This window comes from Monodon monoceros, unplaced genomic scaffold (genome assembly GCF_005190385.1).
Source record: "Monodon monoceros isolate NGI ecotype Baffin Bay Population unplaced genomic scaffold, NGI_Narwhal_1 Super_Scaffold_4, whole genome shotgun sequence".
NCBI lineage: Eukaryota > Metazoa > Chordata > Mammalia > Artiodactyla > Monodontidae > Monodon > Monodon monoceros.
The window spans coordinates 36,664,228-36,691,764 of NW_021703781.1; the positions used below are offsets into that span (position 1 = coordinate 36,664,228).

Sequence of the window (27,537 nt, forward strand, 5' to 3'; positions counted from 1 at the left end):
TCTCCCTTAAGCATTTTCTAATTTCTCCATTATTTGGTTTTCTACTTTGGTACATGTGAGCCTTGGCTGTATTTCACACAGAAGCTGACATATTTTATTATGACACACCCCATAAAACAGAGCACATATAAATCACCTGGCATGGTTTTGCTTCACCTGGTTGTTATTGCTAAGATCTCTATTTCTAAGAGCACAAAAGAGAACAGTTCTTGAATCCACAGACGAACAAGGACAGGGTGAGCAGCAGTCAAGTCTACCAGGCTGGGAGACAGAGACCAGAGACACGGGCTCCTGGGTGGCTGTCTGTCTGCAGAGACAGGAACGACACAGACGGAGAAGCCACACGAACACTCCAGAGAGACCCGGGCAGCTGGAGAAACACTCTACAACTACAGCCCATCTATCAGACCCCTCTGGCTTTCTCAGCCCTAAGAGATTCTGAAATAAACACAAAGGCCCAAGGTGGCATAATACCGAAGCCAGCGGTACCTACTCTTTGGCCTTAATCACTGCATGGGTATGTTTTATCTTGGGGACCCTGACAGTCCCTCTCCTGGGCAGAAGAGCCAGCCAGTCCCTAATGTCCCCGGTGGCCTCAACAACCCCACAGCAAGACCCAGGCAGGCTCTAAAATGTCTTGCCCTCAAAGGCCTGGAGATTGAAGGCAGTATCCAGAAACTTCTTCAGAGACACCAGGTGAGTGTTCCTGTTTCCTGTGGCTGGTGCAGCTGCTGGGTCTCGGCCAACATACCTGGGGGAGGAGAGTCAAGCTAAGCGGAGGGCTGAGCCTGGCCCTGCTGCTACCCCAGGACTGCACCGGGTCTAATCCAGCTGCAGAAACGAAGAGCCTGAGGTTCCAAGGGGCCAAGCCACTGGCCTAAGATCAAAGGTAGGAGATTTGAGACACACAGGAGGTTCTCTAGTTCAGTTCTGGCTGCAGAACAAACACAAAGGTTTCCCCTCCATAAGGCCAAATTAAAGAGGATCCCTGATGGGGAAGCTGATCTGTCACTGACAGTCACAGAGCCAGCAGGGACTATGGGGCCCAACTCCTCAGTTTCCAATGCAGCCCAGAGAAGGGCAGTGGCCAGTGCTGGGTCACACAGCAAATGGGGTGGGCAGAGCCAGGATGGGGCCTCAAGCCCCCAGAGCCTCAGGCCTGGAAGACGTGAGGGGTAAATGGCGGGCAACCCCTTGCACCCAGCCTTGTACCATATGGGCCGCGCTCGGCCCAGGATGGTCATGAAGCGCGGGCTGATGTAGTCGTAGTAGCCCATGTTCTTGTGCTCCTCCTGGCACCACACCAGCTCTGCACCTGGGTACTTCTCTGCCTCTCGCTTGATCAGGTCGAAGGGGAATGGAGAGATCTGGGACAGACAGGGAGAAAGAAGGGAATAGCTAGGGGAAGGGGGAAATGCGCATGCCAGGCCCCCAGGAGAGCAGCCACCGCTTCCCTCACTGGCCCCAGCCCTGGCACGCTGCCCAGGGCCAGGGGGCTGGCGATATGACCTTGCTCGTCACTCTGAGCAGTTGAGGGGCTCGGGCGCACCTGCTCCAGGCGTGTGATGGCCACTTGCTCATCCAGGCCCTGGCTGCTCCGCTCCTTCACCAGGTCATAGTACACCTTTCCCGTGCAGAAGATGAGCCGCCGCACCTGCCCGGGAGCCTGCGCCGCAGCCCCATCCTCAGGAATCACCCGCTGGAAGCTGGTCCCTGGGGACCGACAGGTCATGGCAGGGGCGTCTGCTCCCAGAGGGGCCAGAGCAGCTTGGGAATCAGGTCCACATCCCTGGCACCTCCAGGTTCTCCCTGGCCACTAAGACAAGCCCCAGATTTAGACCTGTGGCTGCAATAGGAACCTCTTGAGCCAAACAGTGGAGCAGGGGACAGAGGACACTCTGAGACGTCATAGGGACAAGGGTGGAGACAGTGGCTGGAGCCAAGGGCAGAGCCTTGGGAGCATCAACAATAAGGTGATGGGGCGGGGGGGGGGGCGCTGGGGATGATGGGGAGAGCCCCTGAACGGGACAGAGGTGATGTCACATCCCCATCTGACAGCGTCACTGTCCCAAACCTGCTCCCCATCCAGCCATGCCTACCTCCCAGGCACACTCAATCCACCCCGTCACCAAGCTGGAAGGCGAACCCTGCACAGTCCTCCCTCTCAGCCCCAGAGCCCAGCCTCCATCCCCAAGTCCCATCCACTTTTCCTTCCTGAGCTCATGCCATGTGCCAGGCACCAGACTAAAAATACTACAAAAACCTCTGAGGAAGGTACTGTAGGGTCCCTGCAACCCAGATGAGGACACTGTGGCAGAGAGGGTCACTGGCTGCCAGGGCCCACCAGTACTAGGCACTCAGCCCAGGCGGTCCAGCCCAACGCCAGAGCTCTGCACTGCTGGCTCAGCCACCCGCCACATCTGAGGGGATGCCCACACACACACGTGAAGAACAAGCACCTGTCCACGCCACTGAGGTCCTCCTGGCCAGCCCCTGCCCCTCTGCCTACAACCCAGGACCGTTTTCCCAGACAGCTCTGCTCTGCCAAGCCTCAAGGCCCCACACCTGCTCCTCCCTGATCCTCCACTGGGTCACGTCTCACTTCCAAAACCTGGTCCTTCGGGTGCTTTATCTGACCTCCGACTCCCAGCTAAATGAGGCTGAGAGCTCTTGGAGGGGCCGCTGGCTCCCCAGGGCCAGCAACGTCTGTCCGGCTCATGAGAGAAAACAACGGATGAGTGAACTGATACTCAGTGTCCCACGAACTAGCAGACCTCTACCAGGCCTCCTGCCTCTAAGCTCTTCCGGCGCAGCCAGGCCGGCCCTGCTGGGAGGCTGCGGGGTCCCAGTGCACTCCTCTGGCCCTGGTGCTCTGCATAAGTGACCCAAGTGGGTTCAGCCACCCGGCCGCTGCACCAACCTCCCAACCCAGCTGCTGGCGGGGATCATGCCAGAAGCTGCTTCAGGGCCAACAGAGCCACAGACAGAGGCAAGAACGGAAGAGTCCCGGGAGCAGAGGCCACACGTGGGCCACCAGGCCCCCCATCAGCCGTCTCCCCCACACGCCCAGCACATACCAGAAACCATTTGGTCAAAGCTGGACTTGGCTTCTGGGTGCCTCAGCAGAGATTTGGGTGTGAAGATGATCAGCTGGAAGGGAAACACGTGCCCGGCTGCCAGCCGCCCCTGCTTGGCCAGGGTGCCCTGCACTTGGCCCCGGTACGGTCACGGTGACGACCAGGGCGGGTGGCTCACCGGCTTGCGGAAGGGCAGCAGGATCTGGCGGCGCAGCACGTGGAAGTAGCTGGCCGGCGTGGAGCAGTTGACCACTATCCAGTTGCAGTCGTAGAGCTGTCTCACCTCGAAGTCCTGGGTGAACGCCTGGAGGGGCAGGGTGCGGCTGGGAGGTGGCCTGCCTGTGGCATCCACACCCTGGCCTTGCTGGGCAGGGCAGCGTGCACTCCTGTCCTGGGGGAGGGCGGGCAACACTCACGGGGTAGGCGTCCGAGTCATCATTGCTCATCTGCAGGAACCTCTCGGGCCTGGCTGAGGAGTGCTCCGGGCCCTGGGAGCAAATGCCAGATAGCCCAGGCTGGCCAGCGCTCGGGGGGGACTGGGGATCTGCCACCCAGGACGGGGACTCTGAGCTTGGGGGAGAGTCTAAAGGGCTTCGTGGAGGAGATGCCCTCACTCCGGAGTCTCAACCACAGGAAAGCACCAGGAATGTGGGACAAGAGTAGGGAGGTAGCCTCCGATGAGGGTCTGGCCACAGCCACCATGTGTGAACATGTGGGGCAGAAGGAAAAAGCAAAAAGGCCAAGATGCTCTTTCTCTAGAATGTTCTGACCTACAGCAGTGACTGTTTACTATGTGCCCGTGGTGTGCCAGACATAGCTCTACGGACCCCACACAGATTATTCTCTCGTCTTGTGAAAGCAGCCCTGCGATGGAGATGAGGAAGGCGAGGGACAAAGAGATTAAGAAACAACCTCAAGGTCACTAAGCCAGAAAGGGACAGATTCAAACCCAGGTCTGACTCCTACTCCTACCCTGGCCCACGGGGCTGCTCTGCTCCATAAGAGCAGCAAGACCCCCCGCACTGTCCTCCAAGCTGGCTCTCCGTGGGACAGGGGTGACCTGCTCCTCCCTTAGTGGGGACGCCCCAAGGACCCATGGCCACAGGCACCAGCCAGGCCGGCCCAACCCTCCGCAACCAGCCTGACTCACGCTCCACCCAGTGAGATGCCAGCCACCTTTACAGCTGGGAGACTGTGGGCAGTCACAGGCCTTCTCTCCTCGCACGTGAAACGGGAACAGGACTGACTGCCTGGTCCAGCTGTGAGGATGCCATAGGATTATACGTGGCGTGTAAAGTGCACGGCACAGGGAGACCTGACTCTGAGCAGTACTGATCAATCCCTGACCACGTGACCAGTCCAAGCTGAGTGGGTCCTCGGGGCCATCCACTGCAGCCAGCACAGCCCTGCCCACGCTCCACCTGGTCAGGCCACACACCCACCAGGCTGGCATCTCCTGATGCTGTGCTCCTCCCCTCCCCGAGGGCCTGCACATCCTCCTTCTCCCCCACATGCGGTTCCCCCGACAACATAGGTTCAAATTCCAGCTACTAGCTGTGTGACCTTAGGCAAGCTACTCCACCTCTCTGTGCCCCAGTTTCCTCATCTGGAAAGTGGGAACAGGTCCCGGCACAAAGCAGGCGCTCAGGCATGTCCGTTCCGTTTACTGCTGGGACAGCAGCATCACCCACCTCAGCAGCGGTGACGCAGAGCTACGCAGGCCCCACCCTGCAGACCCATGTGCTTCCGGGGGACTGGGAGGCACATACCCCCCCTCAACTCTGCAAGTGGCCAAGGTCTAGCCGCGCTCTCCCAGGCCGGCCGGGGCCCGCCCCCACGGCCCTCACCATGCCCTCCATGCCGTGGGGCAGCAGCAGCACGACGCCATTGTGCCGAACCCACTTGGCCTGGCCCGTGCTGATGAACTGGTCGATGATACACTGGGCCGTGTTGTGGAAGTCACCAAACTGCGCCTCCCAGAGGACCAGGGCGTTGGGGCTGGCCATGGCGTAGCCCAGCTCGAAGCCTAAACGGGAGACGCCGAGGCAGAGCCTGTCACACACGGTCCCCAAGTGGTGGTGGCTCCGGCCAGACCCAGCCCTTCCTCCCACGCGCTGCCTGCCCCGCCCGTCCCTCCCAGCAGGACAGAAGCGCCCGGGGACTCCTTGGCGCCCAAAGACCAGGATCTCCCTTCCTGGCCACCGGCAACACACCCAGAGATGCCACTCTCAGCCCTGACCTCACGTACAGCCAGCTTCAGCCTTATGTAGGCCAGGAGTCAACTCCAAAGACACCCTGGGGAGGCAGCAGGGCCCATTTGCCAAGGGGCCCCCCAAATATGGCGGGGCTGCTGAGGGGAACGGGCAGGAACAGCCCCAGAGGCAGCTCCCCAGAAGCGGTGGCCAGTCTCGGTGGGTTCCCGTTTCTGGGAGGAAGCAGGCCAGCTAAAGGTCAAGCTAAGGGAGAGTGCAGGGGGGCATTCTGGGTAGCCCAGAGTCTAGGGAGGGGTCCTCGAGACGGGGCTGCTGGGTGTGGTGGCACAGAGGGCAAGACAGAGGTCAGGAACGTGGAGGTGGCCAGGCCAGGCTCAGGGCCGGTCAGTGGCAGCAGCAGTCAGTGGACTCGATGGGGCTTTCTGTCTGGGCCCACTGTTGCCCAGGGACAAGCTCTGGTATCCAGAGCTCCCACCCAGGCCAGACTGCACCCCCACCCCCCATCTGTGCTCTCTGAGGGGCCAGATGGGACAGGACCTCATCTCTGATGTGGCCTCAGGTGGGGGCAGCCCAACCACTGTCCCTCAGGGCTGTCCGAGGACTCAGGTCCACCCAGGGGCCTCTGAGCCTCTTCGGCCCCACCCAGGGGCCTCTGAGCCTCTTTGGCCCCACCCAGCCCCAGACCACGGTCAAAACAACAAAAACAGACACCCTGAGGTGCAAGACCCTCTCTGGTCCCCAAGCATCTCAGGGCCCGCCCGACCTGCAGGCAGAGTTCTGACCCACCCAGAACTCCGTACTCCGAGAGGGAGCTGTTGCACACAGTGTAGGGGGCCTGGTGAGGCCAGAGGTGGTTCATGGGGACACACGTCCTCCGGTCAACTTCCTGGTCATGGAGAACGTGGTGCCGGTGACTGCAGAGACACAGACCAGGAAGGGGGGGGAGGCGGGCGGACTGAGCAGGACACCAGGCAAAGTCCCACAGGATGGCGACATCAAGAAGGCCGTGGAAGACCAGAGCGATCTGGTCCTTCCTCTGGGCAGCCTCCCCTCCCACTGGTGCCCTCACACATGCCCTGGGGGTCTTGGAGCACAGGCGTGAGAGGCTCAGCTTCTCACCTAAGGAGGGATCCGATGAGACCTGCCTTGCCGACCTCCCAGATGCTGGGTGGAGCCTGAGACCCTAGGAGGCCACACCCCAGGGGCACCATCTCCCTGCCCATCCTGCTAGCCCCTTTACCACCTCACCTGCTCTGTCCAGGTTTACAGGAGGCAGGAATTCCTGTGCATAAGGGGGGCCCCCCTGGCCAAACCCCAAGCCTTGTGAGGACTGACATGCAACTCAGGGTGCAGTGGAGTGGCCCTCTGTACCCTGGTTGGAGCAAGACCAGCAGTGATGAGGGAGTGGGACGTGGGAAAGATGGCCTGTCGAATACTGGAAGCCACACCTCCAGGACTCACTAACATGGCAGAGACGGAGTTGAGATCCCAAACATCCGGGGTCCCAAACAGAGTAAATGTAATGAGGACAACCGGCAAGTGTAAAGTCCCTCATCTGGACCCAAAACCGAACTGCGAACAAGCAAGATGATGGCAGGGAGCTGGCTTGACAGCAGTTCACAGAAGAGAAACAAAGGATCTTGAGGACCATAGATAACCACAAGGGTTGACATCAACCAACAGCTCTGGCCAAGCAGTCAGCTCTGCACGCTGGCCCCGTGGGGACAGAGAGGCAGGCAGCCTAGCAGCCCTCAGACAGCTTGGCCCAAGGGTGGGGGCTAGCATGTTGATAGAGTTACCTGAGAACACCTCCTTGGCTTCCCAGACAAGGTCTAGGAAGAGAAGGAAGGGCCACTCCACTCCAGAGACCCTGGGCCGACTGTGAGAGATCCCCAGCGCAGCTGAGCTCTCAGCTCCCCCCAGGCACAAGGCTAATGCCCATAGGGCCTAGGGCCCAGAGCCCCCCACCCTCACCTGAATGTGCCCCTCTCCACGTCCTGCCCACTGAGCCGCACATGGATGCCTTCCTTGAGCAGGGAGCCAAAGGCCATGTACTCTGCCAGCGCCCAGTCCACTGTCCTCTTCCTGGTCATGTCCGCACGGCCCCGCAGGATACGAGAGAGGCCTGCGGGAGGGGAGGGCCAGCCTGAAGGCCACAGGGGCTTGGCCACCCCATCTGGGACAGCCATAGTCCCTGGGACCTGGGCCGGGTGTGTATATACTCAGTGTACACCCCTCCCACCGAGCAGGGCCCCGGCAGGATGCAGGAGGCCCCTCCTCCAGCATCACCACTCCAGCCAACACACAGGGCCAGCCTGAGCCCACATCCCCACCAGCCTCCCTCCCTGCAGGAAGGAGCAGGCACCGTTAGGCAATCATCCGCCACATGCGTACGCCGCATTCGTTGATTCAGGGACGTTTCTCATAAGCCCACGGGAGAGGTACCAAACTCCCCCACCCCTAGATGAGAAGACACGCTCAGAAGAAGGAATTCATTTACTCACGATCACATAGCTATGAAGGTGCTTGGATCTGAGCCCAGGCACCCGGCCCAGGCTGGGCGCCCATCAGCCCTACACCCACACAGACCCTGTGTGACTGCACAGAGCCGGTGCCCCAAGACACCTGGGCCTCCACGTGCATGTGGAGGAATCCTCTTGGAACGCCCACAGGCTGCTCAGAGGGTGCACAGGGACCCCACTACCATCGCGGGGGCCCTCCAGGCTGCCTGAGCAGAGGCCACGATGGACACCATCGTGGCCAAGAGGCGCAGCCAGTGACGACCTACTAGCCTAGGGTCGCCCTCTGTCATCCACCCAGCCCAGCACTCTTGCCGCCCAACATTCTAGGCCCAACCGCCCCCTCCATGGGAAGCCCTTCTTTCCCTGCTCTCCTTCTGCCTGATGCAGGGATGCCCTCGGCAAAGGCATTGGGAAAATACAAGGTGTCCCACAGAAGCCTGGTCACCAGCACCCAGCTGGGAGCGTGGCATCCACATCTGCTCACCCTGAGAGGAGCTGTTAACACAGGCACCTCATGGGGCACAAAGGAGGCACTGAGAGCTCCGCTGATCTACCCAAGACCAAGTCAAGATGAGGGCCGGGCCTCCCTGACTCCTGATGCCATCTCCCTTGGGGCACGATGTCTGGGACAGTGGCCCATGCTGCAGCCTGCACAGCAACCTCACCCGTGTGGATCTTAAAGTCCTCCAGGGGCACAGAGCTGGCCACTTCACCAATGTGGGTCAGCATGTCCTCTGGAATACCCGTGGCTGGGCATGTCATGCTCTTGGGCTCCCCGTCCACAGTGAAGAAGCCTGAGAGGGCAGAGGCTCTGTGACTTGTGTGTGGCAGTGGGGCCTCAGCTCCCCTGGCCAGGCTGTCTCCCCAGGACTCAGGGGCCCACCACTCCCTTAACCCCAATGGCACTCAAACCCTGAGCCCATCCTGGGGACCTGGGACAGCTGACAGCACCCACCTAACATCCTCCCCTCCGGCGCCTGCGAGGCCCCTCCCTGGACCCAGGGTCACAGCCATCTAGCTCCGCCCCAGAGAGGCCCGCTGAGCACCCCTCCCCCAGGGCCTACTCCACTTTGCGGTCCACCCTCCCTGACCCAGCCCTTTCCAGGAAGCAGCTCATCACATGTGTCCCGAGGGCGACACTATCTCCCTCTACTCCCGCCTACCCCACCTGCAGGAATCAGTCCCACACAGCCTCAGGGGTCTCAGGGACGAAGCCCACAGCCTCTGGGCTGGGCAGAGACTGCCCTCATTCAGGATCACTCCAGTCCTGGTCCCAGTGCCAGAGGCCAGCGCCCAGGCAAAACACTCTCAGCCACACGCTGCTCACTCACCAGGCCAGGGGGAGTCCAGCCAGTGCTTTATATGCAGGATCTTTTTATCCTTGGACCTGCCAAACGCCTCCTCACAGATCCGGTCATATTTGGCGATTTCTTCCTGAAATCAGGGTGAAGGCCTGGATTGAGGCAGTGATGCCCTGGGCAGCCGGACGCTGAGTCAACCCAGACTCATAAACCCTGGTCCCTCTCACCACGTTCTAGAGGAACTGTCTGCCCACTGGCCCACAGGGACCTTAAGGCCAGAGATAAAAGTCCCAGAGTGCAGGGGGAATCCTGGAAAGAGTTCAGGTGATTCCACTCAGCAAGGGACTTGGAGGAACGCAGGGAAGACTCACAGTCCTTGCTCTGAGAGCTCCCTGCAGGTGGGAGGGCAAGCACATCCACAGATAACTATGGGGTCAAACCCGGCTCAGGGCTACCTCCTACAGGAAGCCTTCTTGGACTCTGGCCTGAGGATGGGCTTCCACGCATCGCAGCGTTCACTGTACCCCACCAGGCTGTAAATGTCTTTGGTCCTCTGTCCCCCTTGATAACTGGGGGCTACTGGGGACAAGGACCATATTGGCTACTTCTATAAACCGCCAGTGCCCAGCACTGGGCTGATGACATCAGCAACCGTCTCAGGCTGATCCCAGGCGCTGACCGGGCCCACCTCGAATTCCTGCAGGGTCACTGTGCCCTCAGCGATGAGCTTGTCTGCATACTTCTTCAGCACAGGCACCTGCCTGTGGATCTGCTTGTACATGAGCGGCTGCGTGAACATGGGCTCGTCCATCTCGTTGTGGCCACGCCGGCGGTAACAGACCTGCAGGGACAGAAGGTGGGTCCCGCGCCCAGGCGGTGTGGCTGGCGCAGTCACTGCACAACTGGGACACACCTGGCAGGCCACATTCCGTGAGGCCTCACCAGCCCCCACTACAACCCATCACCAAATGCCCCACCCCCAGGCCTCCGCAGAGATGGTGCTCAGCAGTTCTAAACCTGCCGCTCAGCCCCGACTAGCAAAGATGTTGCAGACCCGGCGCACTTGCCACGGCAGGGACAGTCCGAGCACCTCCACCTCAGTTCCCCAGACCCACCAGGTCCACCACGACGTCTTTATTGAAGGTGTTCCTCCACTCGGCCGCCACACTGCACACATACATCACGGCCTCTGGGTCGTCTGCATTCACGTGGAAGATGGGCGCGTTGACTACACGGGCCACGTCGGTGGGGTATGGTGAGGAGCGGGCCATCCGGGGGTCCGTGGTGAAGCCAATCTGCAGAAGCAGGAGGCACTGAGAGCTGGACAGCAGCAGCCACCTGGGAGACCAGAGGGCCGGGGGCCAGGGGAGAGGCGTCTTTGCCTCGAGGTCCATCGGGTGTGCTCAGGAGGTGCAGGGGACACGATGGGCTAACAGTGGATGACCTCAAAATCAGACGTAGCCGTGGGCCCCACGGGGACGGCGGTAACACCAGGGGAATCATGTCTGCTCTTTCTCCTGCAATCATTTTTATACAGTGGGAGTGGGGAGCGCAAGTTGGGGTAAAACCCAGTCTCACCAGTTACTAACTGTACAACCTTGGGCCAGGTACTTAATTCCCAAAGCCTGTTTCCTCATCGATTAAAAGGGCTCATTAAATTCCTACCTCACAGGGTTATACTGTGAAGGTTAAATGACTTAATATGCGAATAAGGTAGCTAACCCAGGGCTTTACAGGCTCAGAAGAAGAGCTGTTATTAACCACAGCTACCTTTTTTAAAAGCAAAGGCTGTGAGAGTTGTGCTCTAAGACTGCCTGGGTCACATGCAGCTCAAGGCAGCATCTAGCTACATGCTCAGCCTCAGTGCTTGCTAGGTGCTGGTTATACCCATCTTCCTCTGACCTTACTGCTTTCTCACATATATAATACGGGGGGAGGGGGCTGCAGAGGGAAGGACAGAGAGACACAGAGACAGAGACAGACAGATGTATACACCTCCCAGTTCCACAGACCAGGAAACCGAGGCTGAGAGATCAGGCATCTTGCCTGAAATCACACTCTGGTAAGTAGCAGAGCGGGGGGGTTAAACCCAGAAACGCCTCACTCGTCCCCTCAAAGTGCTGCCTGGATTCAGGGATGGACGACACTGGCAGGGCCCAGCACGCAGCCCAGGCCCTCACCTGGTTGTTGACGACGACGTGCACGGTACCGTTGGTGGTGTAAGAGGGCAGGTCACTCAGGTGGAAGGTCTCATAGACCACACCCTGGCCAGCGAAGGCGGCATCCCCATGGACCAGGATGGACATGACCTGCAGGGCAGGATATAAGCCAGGAGGGGCCCCCATGCCGCAGCCCGAGAAGCCCAGCCCTGCTCCTGGACTTCAGAGATTCAGAGCCCACCCCTCAGAACCCAGGACCTCAGGGCCCAGGCAAGCTCACCTTCTTGCCCTGAGCATCCCCGCGGTAGAACTGCTCTGCCTTCGTCTTCCCCTGCACCACGGGGTCCACAGCTTCCAGGTGGGAGGGGTTGGCCACGAGCGACAGAGTGATGTTCCTGTTTGTGACTCGGTTGATCCTCTCATGGTACATGCCGAGGTGATATTTGACATCTCCGGAGCCCTGAAGGTTGAGGTGGCCTGTGATGAACCTCCCCCCCCACCCTATCCCAGACATGCAAGCTTACAGTGGCGCTGGGACGTTCCCTGGATTCTGCTCCCTGGGAAGGCTGTTTTGTCCCTGACTCACACCTGCATCCTTTCCCCAAACCCAGCACAACGCCCTTCTTGCCCTCCAGGCTGGCCTAAGAAAGGTAGGCAGGTTCCCTGGGCCTTGGCTCCCTTATTGGAGCCCCTCCACATTATCAACAACCATCCTCTCCGCATTAACGATGGCAGGGTGGGGAAGGGGTAAGGCACCCGTAGGAAGCGGCCAGCCAGCTGCAGTGAAGGCACAGAAATGAAGGGCGGCTCTTCATTTGTATTGAGACCACGGGCTAGGCCTCTGGGCACACATTGGAGCAGGACCCGTACCTAACTCCTTACACCAAAGTAACCAAAAATGTACAGACAAAGCCATAGTATCAGGGGAAAACATGACATACTTTATGATCTTGGAGTAGGGAAAGTCTTTCTAAACAATGTACAAACCTCAGAAGCCATAAAGGATAAGACAGCTAAAATCTAATATATTTGCCATGTGGGAAGAAGATCCATGCACAGTATTAGGGGAAAAAAATCAAGCTGGGAAAATACTTATCAGACAAACACAGGCAAAGGGCTAACTCCTTCAATACATAAGGCATTTTTACAAATTGGTGAGATAAAGCCCAAAAAACCCATAGAAAAATGAGCAAAAGCCAGGAAAAGGAATTTACAGAAAAAGGCACCCATGACTTAAACATGTGAAAAGACGCTCAAATTCGAAACAGAGAAATATGTTCAAATGCAGTGACTTTTGGACATAGAACATTGGCAAAGATGGAAAGGTTGGACAGAGTAAGGGAAGCCGGGGGCCTGGGACCTTCGCACACAGCGTGTGGGCTCGCTGCTGTCTGCAAGCTCTTTGGAGGGCAATTCATTCCTACCTCCTCAGCTCCAGCCACCGCATTTCTCGGATGCCATCTAAAAGTGCACACATGTGCGCAAAGACACTCATGCCACCACCTAATGCTCATCAACAGGAGATAGCAGAAACCAGAGGGGCACTCGAAGCTTGGGGAGCTCTGTGTGCAGCTCTGAAACAGTGACAGCCCGTTAAGTGAAAACAGCAAGGTGGCCAGAGGCATCACGAGCTGCTCCCCTGGCTTTTTACAAATAAAGCTGTACTGAACACATATGTGTGTTCGCACTGCGTGGAACATTTCTGGAAGTACACACTTTAACACAAAAACTGACCACAGCAGAGCCTATGGGGAGCAGGAAAGGGGTCTCAGAAGGGAAACACACTCATTGTGTAATCTTTTCTTCAAACGATGCTCACATTACTTTTTCTATTAAAAAAAAGTAAATTTGTTTAAAGTGTCCTTTGGCCAGGTTTTACAGTTTACTCACATGTTGTCTCTGATTCCTCACAACCATTCTGGGGGCAGGAACTTTTATCCCCATTTTATAGAAGAGCAAACTGAGGCTCAGAGAGATGAAGGTGCTTGAGCAAAATGAACATGATGGCGGGAAGATTCTGGATTGGGAGCCAGCAGATGTGGATTCTATTCCTACTCTGGCCTAACGTGCTGGATGATTTTGGAGCAGTCATTTAATGTGGTTCATTTTAACAAACCATGCACTTGTGCTGAGTGCTGGGGCTTCGGGAATGAGGTCCCTGCCATCACCCTGCTACCAGCCTGGAAGGGAAAACAGACAAACACACACACAAGCACGCACGCGTGTGCGCGTGTGCGTGCGCGTGATGGAAAAGGCCAGAGTAGAGACGGATCTGCTGGGAAAGGAGGCACAGAGGAGGGAGAGACAGGATTCTGCCTGGAGGACCAGAAAAGTCACTAGAAGGGGAGACGGGCAGGGCTGGGAAAGAGGCAGAGAGCAGAAGAGAGGAAGGCCATCTGGCTGAGGGCCCAGCATGGGCAGAGGCATGGGGTATGAGGCATGCATGACATGTATACGTGCCAGGAAGGGGGTGAGGGCAGAAAAATATTCTCTCTGCTCATCAGTGGGCACAGGAAACCGTCCTGACCTCCCAATGCTGTGCTGGTCAAACAAGTGAGTGAGGCAGCCCTTCAGGGAAGGTAGACAGGACCCTGGGCACAGAGGTATGGCCACATGAGCTGAACTGAACAACTTCAGGCGCTTCCCTGCACACCTCTCTGGGCCTCAGTCCCCCTAGCTGGAAAGAGGGAGGTTAGCCCAGATTACCCGAGGGCTCTCCCAGCTGTTGGAGATCATAGCACTTGGCTCCAAAACACCTTAGGAGCCTCACACAGACACCCCCAGCCTCTCTCCCACTCTTCTGCATGTCCATCCACCTCAAGGTCTGTCTGAGCCTGCAAGCTCCTGGCCCAGGCCCTCTCCAGTCCACATCCCAAATACCCAGCTCTCCAGAGGCTCTGGGGCCTGGGCCTGGCACCCACCTCATCCGCCGCCTCCAGCTTGGGGTCAAACTGGCAGAAGATCTGCTCCAGGTCCTTGCGGATGACGTTGGCCAGCACGTTCAGCCTGCCCCTGGAGCCAGAGGGGGCAGGGCTCTTACCATGCTCCCTGCCCACCTGGGACCTATCAGAGTTAGCATGGGGGCTGGAAGGCCCCACCCTCTCATCCCGCCTCAATCTACAAGGTGTGTGAGTGGGTCCAGCTGGCCGGCCCCCCTGGGCAGGCAGGCATCCACCCCTACAACTCAGATTCAGGAGGCCCTCGCGAGCAGGGAGCCACCCAGCCTCAAGGCAGGGTGTCTACTCACCCCTCTCCCCAACCAAAAGTTGAGCCCAACCCAGCACCTTGACCCCAAGCTGCTAACGAATCACAGCTGCTCACACATGGCTCCCCACCCCAGCCCAGTGATATGGAAGTGATAAGGAGAGGGAAGAGGGGACTGGACTGCCCCTAAGATCAGGAGTCACCAGAGGACCTGTCCAGAGGAGCTGAGTGAGGACTGAGGGGTGGGGGGAGGAAAGCAGCCAGGCCCAGGGATTCTCCAGTCCAGCCTGAACTTCCCATCGGGGCAATCTATTCATGGGTGGGCACCAGCCTGATGGGGGCACAGGACGTGACTCCAAACCCACTCCCCATAGACTACCAGCGGACGCAGGCCCCAGGCCTGCTCACACCCTGACCTCCAGCCCTGCACGGCCCAGTGACAGAAGGGCAGCGCTCTTCCAGCGGGCCCCTCTCCTGCTCTGCGGTGGTGGCAGGGCTGTGGGATCACAGGAGCCATATGAACAACCCTCAGCCCCTCTGGGCAAAGCCTCCGGCCTCAAAGGCCCCTCCCCAAATACGGAGGCCTGGCCGAGGGCAGCCCTTGACTCTGGAGCCCTCCTCAGGCCAGGAGCCTGGCCAGCACCACCACCCAGTCCCAGAGCTGCCTAATGGCCCAGCACCATCCTCTCCCACAGTTCTACTGAAGCCACGTATGCCCCTGCCTCCTCAGACCACGGGGCCAGCTCTGCACGACCCTCTGACCAGACACCAAGCATTTCTGGGACCCCCAGAGCGCAGAGCCTGTGTGGCAAAGCTCGGGCTCCCGGGAGGCCAGCCCACAGCGTGGGGATGCCCCTGGTGCTGATGCAGTCCGGGGCTGGCCCACCTGTGAGCAGCTGGAAACAGGCACAGGAAATGCAGGGGCTTTGCCCCCCAAACTGCTCAGCAGTCTTCTTCCAGCCCATTTAGCAGGACCCCTGGCCACCTTGGCCATATTCCTTGTTAGCCCACAGGCTCCAGCTCAGAGGTAACTGCCCAGTGGCCAGACCATCCTTCCAAGTCTTTATCAAAGTCACAGGAAATGTGTGGCCAGCTTGCAGCCGGGGAAAGAGACCCTCGGCTCACCTCCAGAGACCTCCCACCAGGGGATGCGAACCTGAGGCCACCTGCCCAGGCTCTGCCCTCACTTCCCTGGGATGTGTCCCTCCACATCCCCTTGTCCACAGGAACCTCAAGTAGCATGATATACCCCTCTTCTGTAACCTCAATACTCCTGGGGACAACAGCAACATGGTGAGAGAGAAACAGTTTAAGAGAGCCTGGTTCCATGTGGCTTTGGCCACGTGCTTTCTGTGATGAGCAGCCCAGGGCCCAGGGACTCTGATAACTTTCTAGACCACTTTGCCTCTATCCCCAGGTCCCACCAACACTCCTGCTCTGATTTTCAAAGCCTCCTATCCACCTCAGCTTGCTGGGCCTGGAGGAGAAGGGCACACCTGTGTGGCATCCCCAGGATGACATTCTCGATCCCCATCTCGCTGGATTTGTCGATGATGGTCTTGAGGGCAGGAATCATGACCTCACAGCCCTCCAGGCCAAACCGCTTCTCAGAGGACCACTTCCGGGCCAGGAAATCTTCAAACCTGCTTGGGAGAGATGGGGAAGGGTGGAGAGGCTGGGCTCCTGGGGGCTGTTCATGAGGGCTTGGAGCAGGATGCCAGGACACAGGAAGCTGCAAAGCCACCTCCCTCTGCGCAGTCCAGGACCTGGCACAGACACCATGGTGCTCCTACCAGCAAGCAGCATAGGTCGGCGGGGAGGCTGAGGGTCCTCCCAACTTCAACAGACCTCTGGCTCCATCCATTCCCAGTTACCACCCTCTCTTCCCCTTCTAGTCACACTGCTCCAACTAGCCATTCCCCTGCTCCCAGACCACTGCCCTCCAGCACACACGTGCCCTGGGGCTCTCTCATCATGCCCCAAAGATGCCTCACAGCTCAACTCAAATTCCAGCCCACACGTCACTGCTCAGGGAGCCACTTTACTCCCAGCAGCTGGGCCAGGGGCTCCTCCAGGCCCCCGCAGCCCTGGGCAGACCCAGCTTCAGAGAAGTTCAGGGGCAGAGCCAGGCAGTGCCCCGCCTGCAGGAAGGCGCTGCTACACTCATTCCACACAGGGACATCTTTCTGCCACTTCCACCCTCATTCGGTGTCATGTTCTCCTGGAGCACCATCCAGCCCTGCCTTCCCTTACCAGGCACCCTCCTAGGTTCTTAGCCAGGGCCTGGGACATTTCATACAGCCCTGGAGCAGGCCCCCCAGCCACTCAGGCTGCCCGGGGTGGTGCTGGGAGCCTGACCTCATAGAGCGCACCAGCCGGGCCAGCAGGGTCCGCTTCTCCTCACTGGAGAACTGCATCACGCCAGGGGTCTCGAATTTCTGCCGGATCCACTGACACTGCTCCACGTCATTGATGAACATGAACTCCAGACCAATGTGCTGGCAGTATGTGTTCTGGGGGAAAGGGGAGCACTCCACGAGGAGCCAAGAAGAAGACCAACCGCCTTGGGATCTGGAACAGAAAAGGCAGTGCCCTCCCTCCCTCTATCGCACGCCAGAGCTTCATCAGCTATGCCCGACACACCTGCCTGTGCTCACCTCCAGGCGCCGAATGATCTCCCGCAGAGAAAGGGTGTTTTCAGAGCCTCCAATAAAGGTAGTTGTGGGCAGCTGGAACTCCTTATCCAGGTCAGCCTCCCGCAGGTCGTAGAAGGCTAGGAGGCACACATGGCAGAGCCCGGGCAGCAGAGAGGAGAGAGGGAGGTCAGGCCCAGGTGGAGCCCAGCTGTATCCCCAGACCTCCCAACAGTGCCCCCAGGACCCTCCCGCCATGTCTAGCCTAAAGCTCAAAGGCCCTCTGTCTGCAGGGCACGGGGCATGAGTCAGAGCCTAGCTTGCCGCCATAAGGGTGGGCCTGGACAGGTGTCTCAAGCTTGCTGAGCGTGGCACACCAGCTAGGGAAGACGGGGAGACCTCCCTTGCAGGGACACCATGAATAGCTGGGCAAGGGTCAGAAGCAAGCCTCCCAGGCTGCTTGCTGAAACCCAAGACCCAGAGGCACTGTAGGCTCAGAGCCCCTCACCGGGCACAGGCACCAGCTGGCTCTGGTGTCGCCAGGGCAACAGGAAAGGGTTCCGACTCACCCAATTTATCAATGGTGGTGATTAAGTCTGAGGGCACAAAGGAGTCCAGGTCTGCATCCAGAATGCCCAGGGGGTCCAGTTGGGCCACATGGTGGCCACGGATCTGGAGAAGGGGAAAAGGTCAGGGAGGAGCTGGAACACAGCTGGACAGCCCTCACCAAGACTGAGATTCTGGGCCCCGGCCCCTCAAGTCCCCCTTCAGAATTTCAAGTTTCCACATATCTCTAGCACCCAGCCACTGAATAGTTGCCTAGGAGACCCCACCATAGCCACTAAGGTGGCAGGAGCTCAATTCTGTTTCAAAGTACAACATGCAGCTTTCAAAAACAGGAAAGAATGCGTACACAAGAGTAGTTACTACAGTACTATTAGTAATTGCAAAATTCTAAAAACTTCCCAAATGTCCATCAACAGGAGACTGGCAAATGGATATGGGAAATCCACACAGGGAATACTACAGAGCTGCTAAAAGGAATGAGGAAAATTCCTAACTGCTACTATGAGGTTGTCTCTACAAAATATTATTAAGCAAAAAAGCAAATTACAGAAAAGTGTGTGTGGTAAACTACCCAGTATCTAAGAAAGGGAAGAGAAAAGTAAATGCATGCATTTGCATATATTTGTATATATTTGCATGTCTACAAATAAATATATGCATTAGAAGAATATACAGTAAAATAAGAAAACTATAAAATAAGGAAAATTATTACCTATAGGGAAAGGACAAAATAGGGCAGAGCAGCAGGGCTAGAAGCTAGACTTTTAAGAATATATCTTGCATTGACGATTTGACTTTGGAATCTTATAAATATTTTATATCACTATAAAACAAAATTAAGTTTTAAAAATTGAAAGTAAGACAAAACAAATGAATTAATGCATCCATTTGGTGGCATAACTACAAAGAGAGGAACTATTCCAACTGACTAACAGAATATTCCCCCAAGACAAACAAAACCGCAGGAATAAAAAGATCATAAATTCATTTACAGTACCAATGAGCAGTGGTAGTACTAGAATTGTATTCTCAGACTGTCACGTGTGGATTGTGGGAAAATCAAGTAAGTCATTGTATTGCTGTCTTTGAAAACCTCTATTTTTGGTATCTTTAAAAGGAGATGGTGACATAAGACTGATGAGGTCAAGGACAAACACTAAGTCCTACATTTGATGTATATAGAAGCATCAGTATAAACCCATAAAGTATGGTATCTTTAAAAAAATACATATTTCCTGGCTCTAACCATCAAAAGAACCCAGAAGTCATGACCAAACCAATAGCAGTAAATACTCCCTCACTCCCTGGAGAACTGGCTGGACAGAAATGTGCGAGATGAGCTCAAAGCATCTTGTCCTACCAGATAGCAAAGGGGTGCTCAAACACTACTGGGGCTAGGAATAAGGACACATTTTGAGCAACAAAAAGGATAATATCTATAGCAGACTAAAACTCATTAAATATGTTTAAATTCATGCATTCATATCATACTATGAAAAAGAAGAAAAACCTTTATTGGCCATCTTTGGAGGATGCTAGGAAACCATGTCATAATTTTGAAAATCCAACAACAAAAGGAAAAGTCAAGCACTGATCCTGCCCTCCCTATACAATTTGTACCTCAGGATAAACAGAGCTGACAAAGGGAAGGTTCTCACAAGAGAAGTATTTCAGGTAATAAACAAAGAAAGAAAGAATTAGAATATCACCACTTTTACCACTCCCAATGACTTAATGTGTCCAGGAAATAATTATCTTTAGCTGCTAACTGATGAAGTGCCCATCACCACCAGGAAGCTGATTTTGCAACAACAGAAAAAATCAAATCTATGCTGGATCAAGCATCTAGATCTAACTACCAATTTACAGAAATTACATGGGGCAAAGGGACAGATGAAGTGACACCATGAGGATGCAATCAGCGAAATCCACACTCGAGAAAACGCTATAGGACAAGCAACCTGGTTTCTTATATACACACACAAACACACACACACACACACACACACACACACAGAGCAAGAAACACAAAAAGAAATGGAGAGGAACCCGCAGAGTAGAGTACAAGAGGCTTGAAAAGCCATGTCAACATATCACAACCTGGGGCTTTATTTGGATCCTGATTCAAACAAGCAGTAAAAAGAAATCCTAGGACAAACAGGCAAACATGAATACCAGCTGGGTATTTAGTGACATTAAGGATTATTACTATTTTTAGGTGTGATAATACTATCACGGTATATTTGAATTTTTTTTTTTTTTTTTTTGCGGTACGCAGGCCTCTCACTGTTGTGGCCTCTCCCGTTGCGGAGCACAGGCTCCGGATGCGCAGGCTCAGCGGCCATGGCTCACGGGCCCAGCCGCTCCACAGCATGTGGGATCTTCCCGGACCGGGGCACGAAACCGTGTCCCCTGCGTCAGCAGGCGGACTCTCAACCACTGCACCACCAGGGAAGTCCATATTTGAATATTTTTAAAGGAGGCTTTACCTCTGGAAATACATGCTGAAACGTTCAATGAATGAAATGATATGAAGTCTGGGATTTGCTTCAAAATAATCAGTGGCTATGGGTGGAGCCGGAGGTGGGTAAGATGAATCAAGACTGGCCCTGTATTGATGGGGGTTCACTACATAATTCTTCTACCTATTATATGCTTGAAAACATGCATTAAGAAGCAGCCTGGGTTTTTTTTTTCAGTACTATGTGCAGATGGGTCAAACCAGAGCTCAGCCCCCAAGTGACTTGTGAGGGGCTACAGCCCACCCAGTAGGTGCTCACTACCAGGCAGATTTTTATCATGCAAGTATGGAGTAACATTCCTGAATCCGGAGACCATCCTGCTGGAAGGACCCTAGTGCTTTGGTCTTGGCCAGTGAAAGAACAAAGAGCTGCTGCAGAGCTGGGACTGTACTTAGAAGATAAGGCCTTCAGGCCATACTCTGAATGCTACCCCGTATTTCATACAGAGTTTTATGTTCCTTGTCCTTTTTCAAAGTCAACAGTCAGATCACTTTCTGCCTCTTTCAGCCAGCCAAGAAAAACATAATTACAATCACTGCTGTTTCCTCGCAGGTGGCCCACGATCCATGGGTCCTGAGGCCAGTGAGGGAGCCCAGTCCTGTGCACATTTCCTCTTCCGCCCCAGCACACCTGGGCAGGCAGCTGCCATCCCATACAGAGTACATCATTCAGAGGCAAGGTGCCATTTCCATTTGCTAAGGCCTCCCTCTCCCCCGAGTTCCTGCAGCAGCTTGCTGCACCCTCCCACGGAGTCTCTACCAAGCACCGCAGGATGCCCCTACCCTTCCTTCTGCATGTCTTCAAGACAAGTTTCTCTTATGAAATACCTCCTGCCATTGATTCCCAGACAGATCCCAAATGATTACATTTTTATGGAGTGAACACCCAGTACAGCCCTCCGGTTAGTCCTGTTCGGTCAAGACCAAGAATAGGAAACATCATCAGGACTCTTTGACATAGCCAAGGGCCCAGCCTGGGAACCCAGCAGAGGGGAGCCTAAGTCTCCAGGACAGAGTAGCTGATGGGGGAGAGCTGCTTAATGAACTATTCATTCATTCCACAAATACTAATTAAGCACCTGCTGGACATCAGCCCCTGTCCTCTTGGAATGCTCAGTCAAGAGAAAACAGACATTAACAAGGGGCAATCTACTCACCTTTCATTCAACACTCACTGAAACTGATCACTCACTAAGTACTTCTCCAGGTTCTGGGGCAGAGTGGTGTGGGCCACAGATGAGAAAAACCACAAACAAACCACTTTGCACAGAAAATACAGGGGGTGGTAAGTGATGTGAATGGTAACGTGACAAAGAGCAGGAGGAGGGGCCAGAGCCACCAAGCTCCCTGAAGTGACGCTGGAGCTGAGCCAGTCTTCTTGCCGTCAGCACCTGGCCACACCCCAGGAGCCTGTACCCTCCCAGCCGCTCACCTGGTAGGCCCGGATCAGAGACTGCACAGCCAGGTGGTCCTCCACCAGCTTACTGGTCTTGGTCCGGCTCAACACTGCCGGCCTGCTCTCAGGGACAACAGAAAGGGGCCGGGGCTGAGCCGGGCCATAAGAGGCTTCCTCACTGGCTTTCCGGAAGAAACTGTCCCAGGACTGGGCAGGGGCAGAAGAAAGAAAACAGCCAGGTTAGGGCCTGGGAGTAGTGCGGGGTGGCCCAGGCTGGGGCCCTAGGGGACATCAGTCTTCCTTCACCACCATAGCTCTCAGGGCCCTCCCAGGACCCTGCCAACAATATCCTTCTCAATCAGCCCAGGGCCCCCACCCAAATTCTGGATCTCTTCAGGACCCAGCTTGGTAGTGGGTGGGGGAGGTTATAAGGTGTGATCAAGGGGCTTTATGTATGAAACGGGCTTCTATCCCTAGGCAAAACATGCCTTCACACACTGTGGGTTGGAGGCAGCTCTGTGGAGGGTAAGGGCAGGCAGGCCCTCAACATTTCCAATGCATGTATCTTTTGAACCAGCAATTCCACTGCCAGCAATTTATTCTACAGATGTACTTGGACAGGTGTGCCTACATGTACAAGGATGTTCCCTGCAGGAGACTTTATAAAAATGACAATGTAAAAACAATCTAAGCAGTGATCAATAGGAAACTGGTTAAAAAAATGATGGTAAATTTAGATTCTGGAAAATTATGTAGTCTTTTTTTAAAAAGACACATTTATTATTGTGGATGTGGAATATTGCCAAGATATGTTGTAAAGTGAACACAGCAGAAGAGGATGTATGCTTTGCTACTATTCGTGCAGAAACAAAAGCAGATGGGCACATGCACCAGTACCTCCACGTTCTAGCAGAACACATACAAAAGTGCTTTCCTCTATGCCCTCTCATACAGTACTGGTGGGAGAATAAGGTGGTACAAGCCGTGTGGAAAGCAATTTGGCAACACCCATCAAAATTATGTACACAGATGCCCTCTAACCCAACAATTCCACTTTGGGGAATTTATGCCACAGTTAGCTGCACACGTGCAGGATGATGAACGTACAAGATGATGTAGTACAGCACCGGTCATGACAGCCAGAGACTGGAAACGAGCCAGATGCCTGTCCCTGGGGATGGATGTAGAACATCCATCCAAACAGTGGAATACTATACAGCTGGGAAAAAGAAAAATGAGGCTCTTGAGGTACTGACATGGAAAATCTTGGAGATGTATGCTGAGTGAAAAAAGCCTGGGGCAAAAGAGTGGATGTTACATGTTACTTTTTGTGTAAAGGGGGAGAATCCAGAGTTATGTTTGCAATAAGTTTATCTGAATGGATACAGAAGAAATTAAGAATAGACTGGGGAACAGACAGGTAGGAGCTGAGCAGATACAGGATGGAATGGGAGGAAGGCTTTTCACTGTAGAACTTAATACTTTTTGTTTTTGGATCATGTGAACATATTACTTTCCTCTGAGGCATGTGAGTGAAGGAGAGAGAGCAGCTACGCTTTTCACTTTTGTCCTGGCATCTGATTTTGATTTTTTTTTTTTTACCATCAGTGGGTACTTATTTTATCAGCTTACTATATATGTAAACACTTATGCTCCAAACTATATAACAAGAGGCCATCTGGAGACGGCACTGCATGACAAAGCGGGCAGGGACAGGCCTCAGACCAGGTGTGACTGAGCAGGGCATTATCAGGGCTTCTCAAGACAGACCACCACCCACTGGCTGGTCCAGCAACAGGACAGCAATGGACTTTCCTCACCCAATATGAGGACCAAGCTCTTTCACAAAGATGATGGAGGACCTGAGAGACAAAGAAACCTGCCCGGGGTCACACAGCAGGCAAGTTGCTTCTCCCCACTCCCCTCTCCACAGCCCAGCCCCAGGACCTTCTCTCCTGCACAGAGGGCAGGGTTGGGGTGCCAACCTTGTGGACACTCTGGGGGTTTTCCAACCAGGCGAAGTACATCTCCTCCATGTAACTGGAGCCGCCTCCAACTTTGCTGCTTGGGGAGGTGGCCGGTGGCCCAGACGACCTGCTGTACCAGCTGAACCTTTGGACGCCATGTGCGGCCAGGAGCCTCGAGGCCTGTGCCCCAAGCCAGGATGGCAGCAGCCTCAGCTGACTCATTCTGGACACAGGCAACAAGGGAGAGACATAAACCACAGGGCTGGGATGGAAGGAAGGAGGCTCTGGCAGCCACTCATCCACTCGTATGGCATTTGCTGGGCCTACTGGGCAGGTGGCCCTGGGCTAGGCAGTGACGAGACAGAGGTGAGAGGGACAGTCAGCCAGGCCTCCTGAACACCCCGGAACTCAGGCAGCGGAGTCCTCCAGGGACTGGGTGCTCCATGCCCGGTCAGGAAAAGGCCAGAAGCAAGGCATCTGGCTGAGCTGTACTATCCCGAGGCCCATGGCACTGCTGGGTCTCTAGTCGTTGTGACCAAAAGGGACCAGTGACTTCCCCTGACTGCAGTATAGGCCCAGCATGTCCTCCCAGGCCAGAAGGCCAATGACACGGGCCTCAATGGCCCCACTTCACATCGGGGACGACTGAGGCTCAGAGAAGGGAAGGGCACTGGGGGACAGTGGAGGGCAGACCAGAGGCAGGCGCCTTGCCCAGCCAAGCTCCCAGTTGCAGCTGCCCTCTTTGGCTCCCATACCCTGCCTAGAGCTTACACTCAGGACAGCTAACAGCTCAGGGGGTACATTCAGGCTGGAAGCCCACTCAGGGTGGAGAGGAAAAAGAACCTGGAGCTCATCTCACCCCCGCAATCTCATCTGCTCTTTCCCAGGGAAAATGCTCGAACAACGGGCTTTCAGGAATCCGCGTGTACATATGGGGAGGTGGGGGGGAGGGGCTTCCTCTTCCCCCCAGAAGACAGAGGTTCTCGGATAAGAGGCTCCTCTTAGAACCTCTGTTCCTCTACATCACCCCCCAACACAACTGTAAGCAGAGCCCCCTCCTCTTCCACAGCATTGCCTGGGCACAGACGGCTCCCCCTGAATACTTGCTAACACCCTTCTGCCCAGAGAATCCCAGCCTGTGAGTAGGGTGCAGCACCGGGGCCACCCCACCGGGGGCCATGCAGGCAGGAGGGCCTGCTTCCCCCCACATAACTCAGTCCCAGAAAGTGTGCCTTTCTGCCTGGGCCTGGGCCTGACCCTGAGTCAATGCTCCTGGGGCCAGATGTGCCCAGCTCACAGGGCACACACCCCGCCCCAGCTCAAACAAGTCACCAGAACCAGCTGGCTGGACCTTCTATTCGACAAGGGGTCAGGCCCCAAGGCAGGGCATGGCACAGCCCTCCTAGCCCACGTGCTCCCTCTTTCCCTCCAAACTTACATGAGGCAAAGGGCAGGGAGGCGGTCTTCTTGAGCGAGGGACAGTGGGCTCCTCAGGGCAACCAGCAGCAAGTCTGAACAGAGGAAAATTAAAAAGCAAAAATATACTGCACTGCAGGGAGGAAGGAGGTGGGTTCAGCTGGAACCTGAGCCTCAAGTGCCCCAAGCTTCCTATCCACATGCTCAGCTGCATGTCCTGCCAGCCAGTGACACCAGGCCCTACTGAGGGCTGCTAGGGGCTGGCTCTTCCTGGAGTGGCACCTCTCCAGGTGCTGGGTGGGGACTCAAGGCCTGAGTTCTGGGGTCAGAGGGCCGGGGTCCCAACCCCTGCTCTCCCTCTGATGGTCCCTGAGACCTGGGCAAATACAGGCTTGCTGCCCCGGCCCAGATGGCCATAGGGCCCAGGAGCTACTGGCCTGGAATGTGAGAAGAATCTAAACAACCCAATGGGGAAACTCTAACATCCCCATCCTAAGGCAAAGAAAAGCAGACACCAAGATCATCCATTGAGGGAATAAAAATAGGAGCACAATTAGTCAGCACTGATTCGGGGGCAGGCACTGTGCTCATCTAACCCTCTCAACGATCTCAAGAGGTGCGCACTTGGATTAGCCCCATTTTACAAATAGGGAAACTGAGGCACAGAGAGGCTAAGCTGGTGAGTGGTAGGGCTCTGTGGTTTCGGAGCCTGTGCCCTCCTCACTGCAGAGTCATGATGTAAACACAGATTTCTCTTAATGCTAATGCTCCTTCCAACGGCTGCAGCCAGAGCTGCTCTCTCTGCTGGCACCCACCCCCACAGCGGAATGGGATGGCTCGGGGGGTAGTGACAAGCCTGGCTGTGTCCAGCCTGGCCCAGTGCAGGAACACTGTGTTTCACAAACAGTGTTTGTGGGCAGCCGCTGGACACTGCTGTGGCCTTCACCCGGCCTGACAGAAGGACAGCCAGCCAGCCACCCCTGCCCCAATCCCAGCAGGGCCTAAGGACTCAGGAGCCCTAGAGGGCTGGGGACAGAGTCAACCTCAGTATCTGGAGCCAAAGCCCAAGCCTGCCCTGCCAGGTCCTGCCCACACAGGTGAAAGGGAAGAGTTAGGGTCAGGCACTGTGCACACCCCCTGACCAGCCCAGCCCACCCTGGACTAACAGGCAGGTTGCTCTGGGCAGCTCTTGGTGGCCTCCCCTCTACGGATAAAGTCAGTACCATCCCCACCGCCACCCTCAGAAGCATAATGACGACAGACATCCCTGGCCACTAAGCCTCCCGCACGCAAGGCCCTATCTGGGCTGCTCTGCAATATGCCCACTGTAGAGATCCCAAGACCTTGAAGCTGGGCAGCAGCAGAGCCTAGACTCACACTCCTGCAGGCCTACGATGGCCCCACATTCTGGGAACTGGGTGGGCTTTTCTCAGGAATAAACCCCACCTCTAGTTTACTGAACCCAAGAGGCGGCCACGGAAGCAGACTCCGAGGTAGGAAGCAGGGTAGGGAGGGGGTGTGCTTATTTCCTTGGCAGAGATGGAGGGTCTGAGCTAAAGGCCAGAGGTGGGAAAAGCACAAAGGTAAAAGGGGCCTATTCCAATATGCTACAGGATATATGGGCAGGGGGTGCAGGGATGGGTTAGGGTCCATGGTGGAGGGGCATCATGGCACCCTGCTGGGACCTCAGGGTCACCCCATTCCCGCACATTTCCCTGAGGGAAGGAGAAGCACTTCCCAGGCTGGCTGCCACCTCAGGTCAGTCTTGCCTCCCTCAGGGCCTCAGTCTCCCCATCTGTGAGCGGAAACCCGGTTAAAACCGTCTGTAAAGGCCCTGCCCCCTGCCCCCACTACGAGGTCCTGAGACTTCGAAGCTGCCTGCCTGTCCCACCAAGCACATAACGCTAGACCATCCCCATCCCCAGCGCTGCCCTCCGCAGCCAGGGCTCCTTGAGAAGGCGAAGAGCAGCAGGCCCCTCCCCAGGCCACGAAAGGCGTGGACAGTCTGTAATCTTTGGGCTGGAGAACCCACGCTGATGCCTGAAACCCCACCTTTAAAAGCTTCGCTCCCTTACGCAAAACACTTCACAAGAACTGCACTCGCAGGGTCGGATGCGCGCGAAGGGCTGAGGGTCCTTGGGGACGCCTCGGCCAAACAAAGGCGAAGCCAAGGTCACGCTCACTCCCCCTCCCACCTCCCGGGCCAGGCTTAGGGCTGCGGGCTGCGGCGCCCCGGGACCCAGGAGACTGGAGCAGAAGGGCCTCCCGCGACACAGCTGGAGAGGAGGAGGCGCAGGGACCCGGAAGGGAGGGGCCGCCGCGCTCACCGGGCCAGTGGGGGTCGGCGCGGCAGTGAGGTCCAGAGGCTGCAGGTCAGGGGAGGCGAGCAGTTGGTGCGCGACTAGCTGTACCAATTATCTGGGTCACGTGACGTGGCGGCGCCAGCAGCCAGCGAGCGAGCGCCGGGGAGACTCCGCGCGCCGTGACGTCTCTGAGGACGCCCCGCCCAGCCCTGCCCCGTTGGCGCTGTCCGCGGTGCTGAAGGCCCAGGGATGAGGGTT

At 56.1% G+C, this 27,537-nt stretch overlaps 1 protein-coding gene across 4 annotated transcripts; it reads right to left on the reverse strand.

Annotated features, from left to right (window-relative positions):
* OGDHL (oxoglutarate dehydrogenase like) lies at positions 1-27,390 on the reverse strand. 4 transcript variants are annotated; one of them, XM_029245389.1, is made up of 24 exons: positions 27,304-27,390; positions 23,579-23,783; positions 21,630-21,800; positions 17,679-17,781; positions 17,134-17,249; positions 16,835-16,989; positions 15,973-16,119; positions 14,194-14,284; positions 11,553-11,732; positions 11,294-11,422; positions 10,229-10,408; positions 9,802-9,954; positions 9,144-9,246; positions 8,478-8,606; positions 7,265-7,415; positions 6,077-6,204; positions 4,925-5,103; positions 3,494-3,565; positions 3,256-3,381; positions 3,078-3,150; positions 1,550-1,713; positions 1,213-1,367; positions 642-751; positions 1-438 (listed from the first exon to the last, which is right to left on the reverse strand). In XM_029245389.1, the coding sequence occupies exons 2-24, from the start codon at positions 23,780-23,782 to the stop codon at positions 404-406; spliced, it is 3,054 nt and encodes a 1,017-aa protein (XP_029101222.1). In that variant the 5' UTR covers position 23,783; positions 27,304-27,390; the 3' UTR covers positions 1-403. The 4 variants fall into 4 exon arrangements, 3 of the variants coding, with proteins under 3 accessions (XP_029101222.1, XP_029101223.1, XP_029101224.1); XM_029245390.1 differs by having other exon boundaries at positions 2-751; positions 27,304-27,344; XM_029245391.1 differs by lacking the exons at positions 1-438; positions 10,229-10,408; positions 27,304-27,390 and having other exon boundaries at positions 628-751; positions 23,579-23,782.
* Between the last annotated feature and the right edge of the window lie 147 nt (positions 27,391-27,537).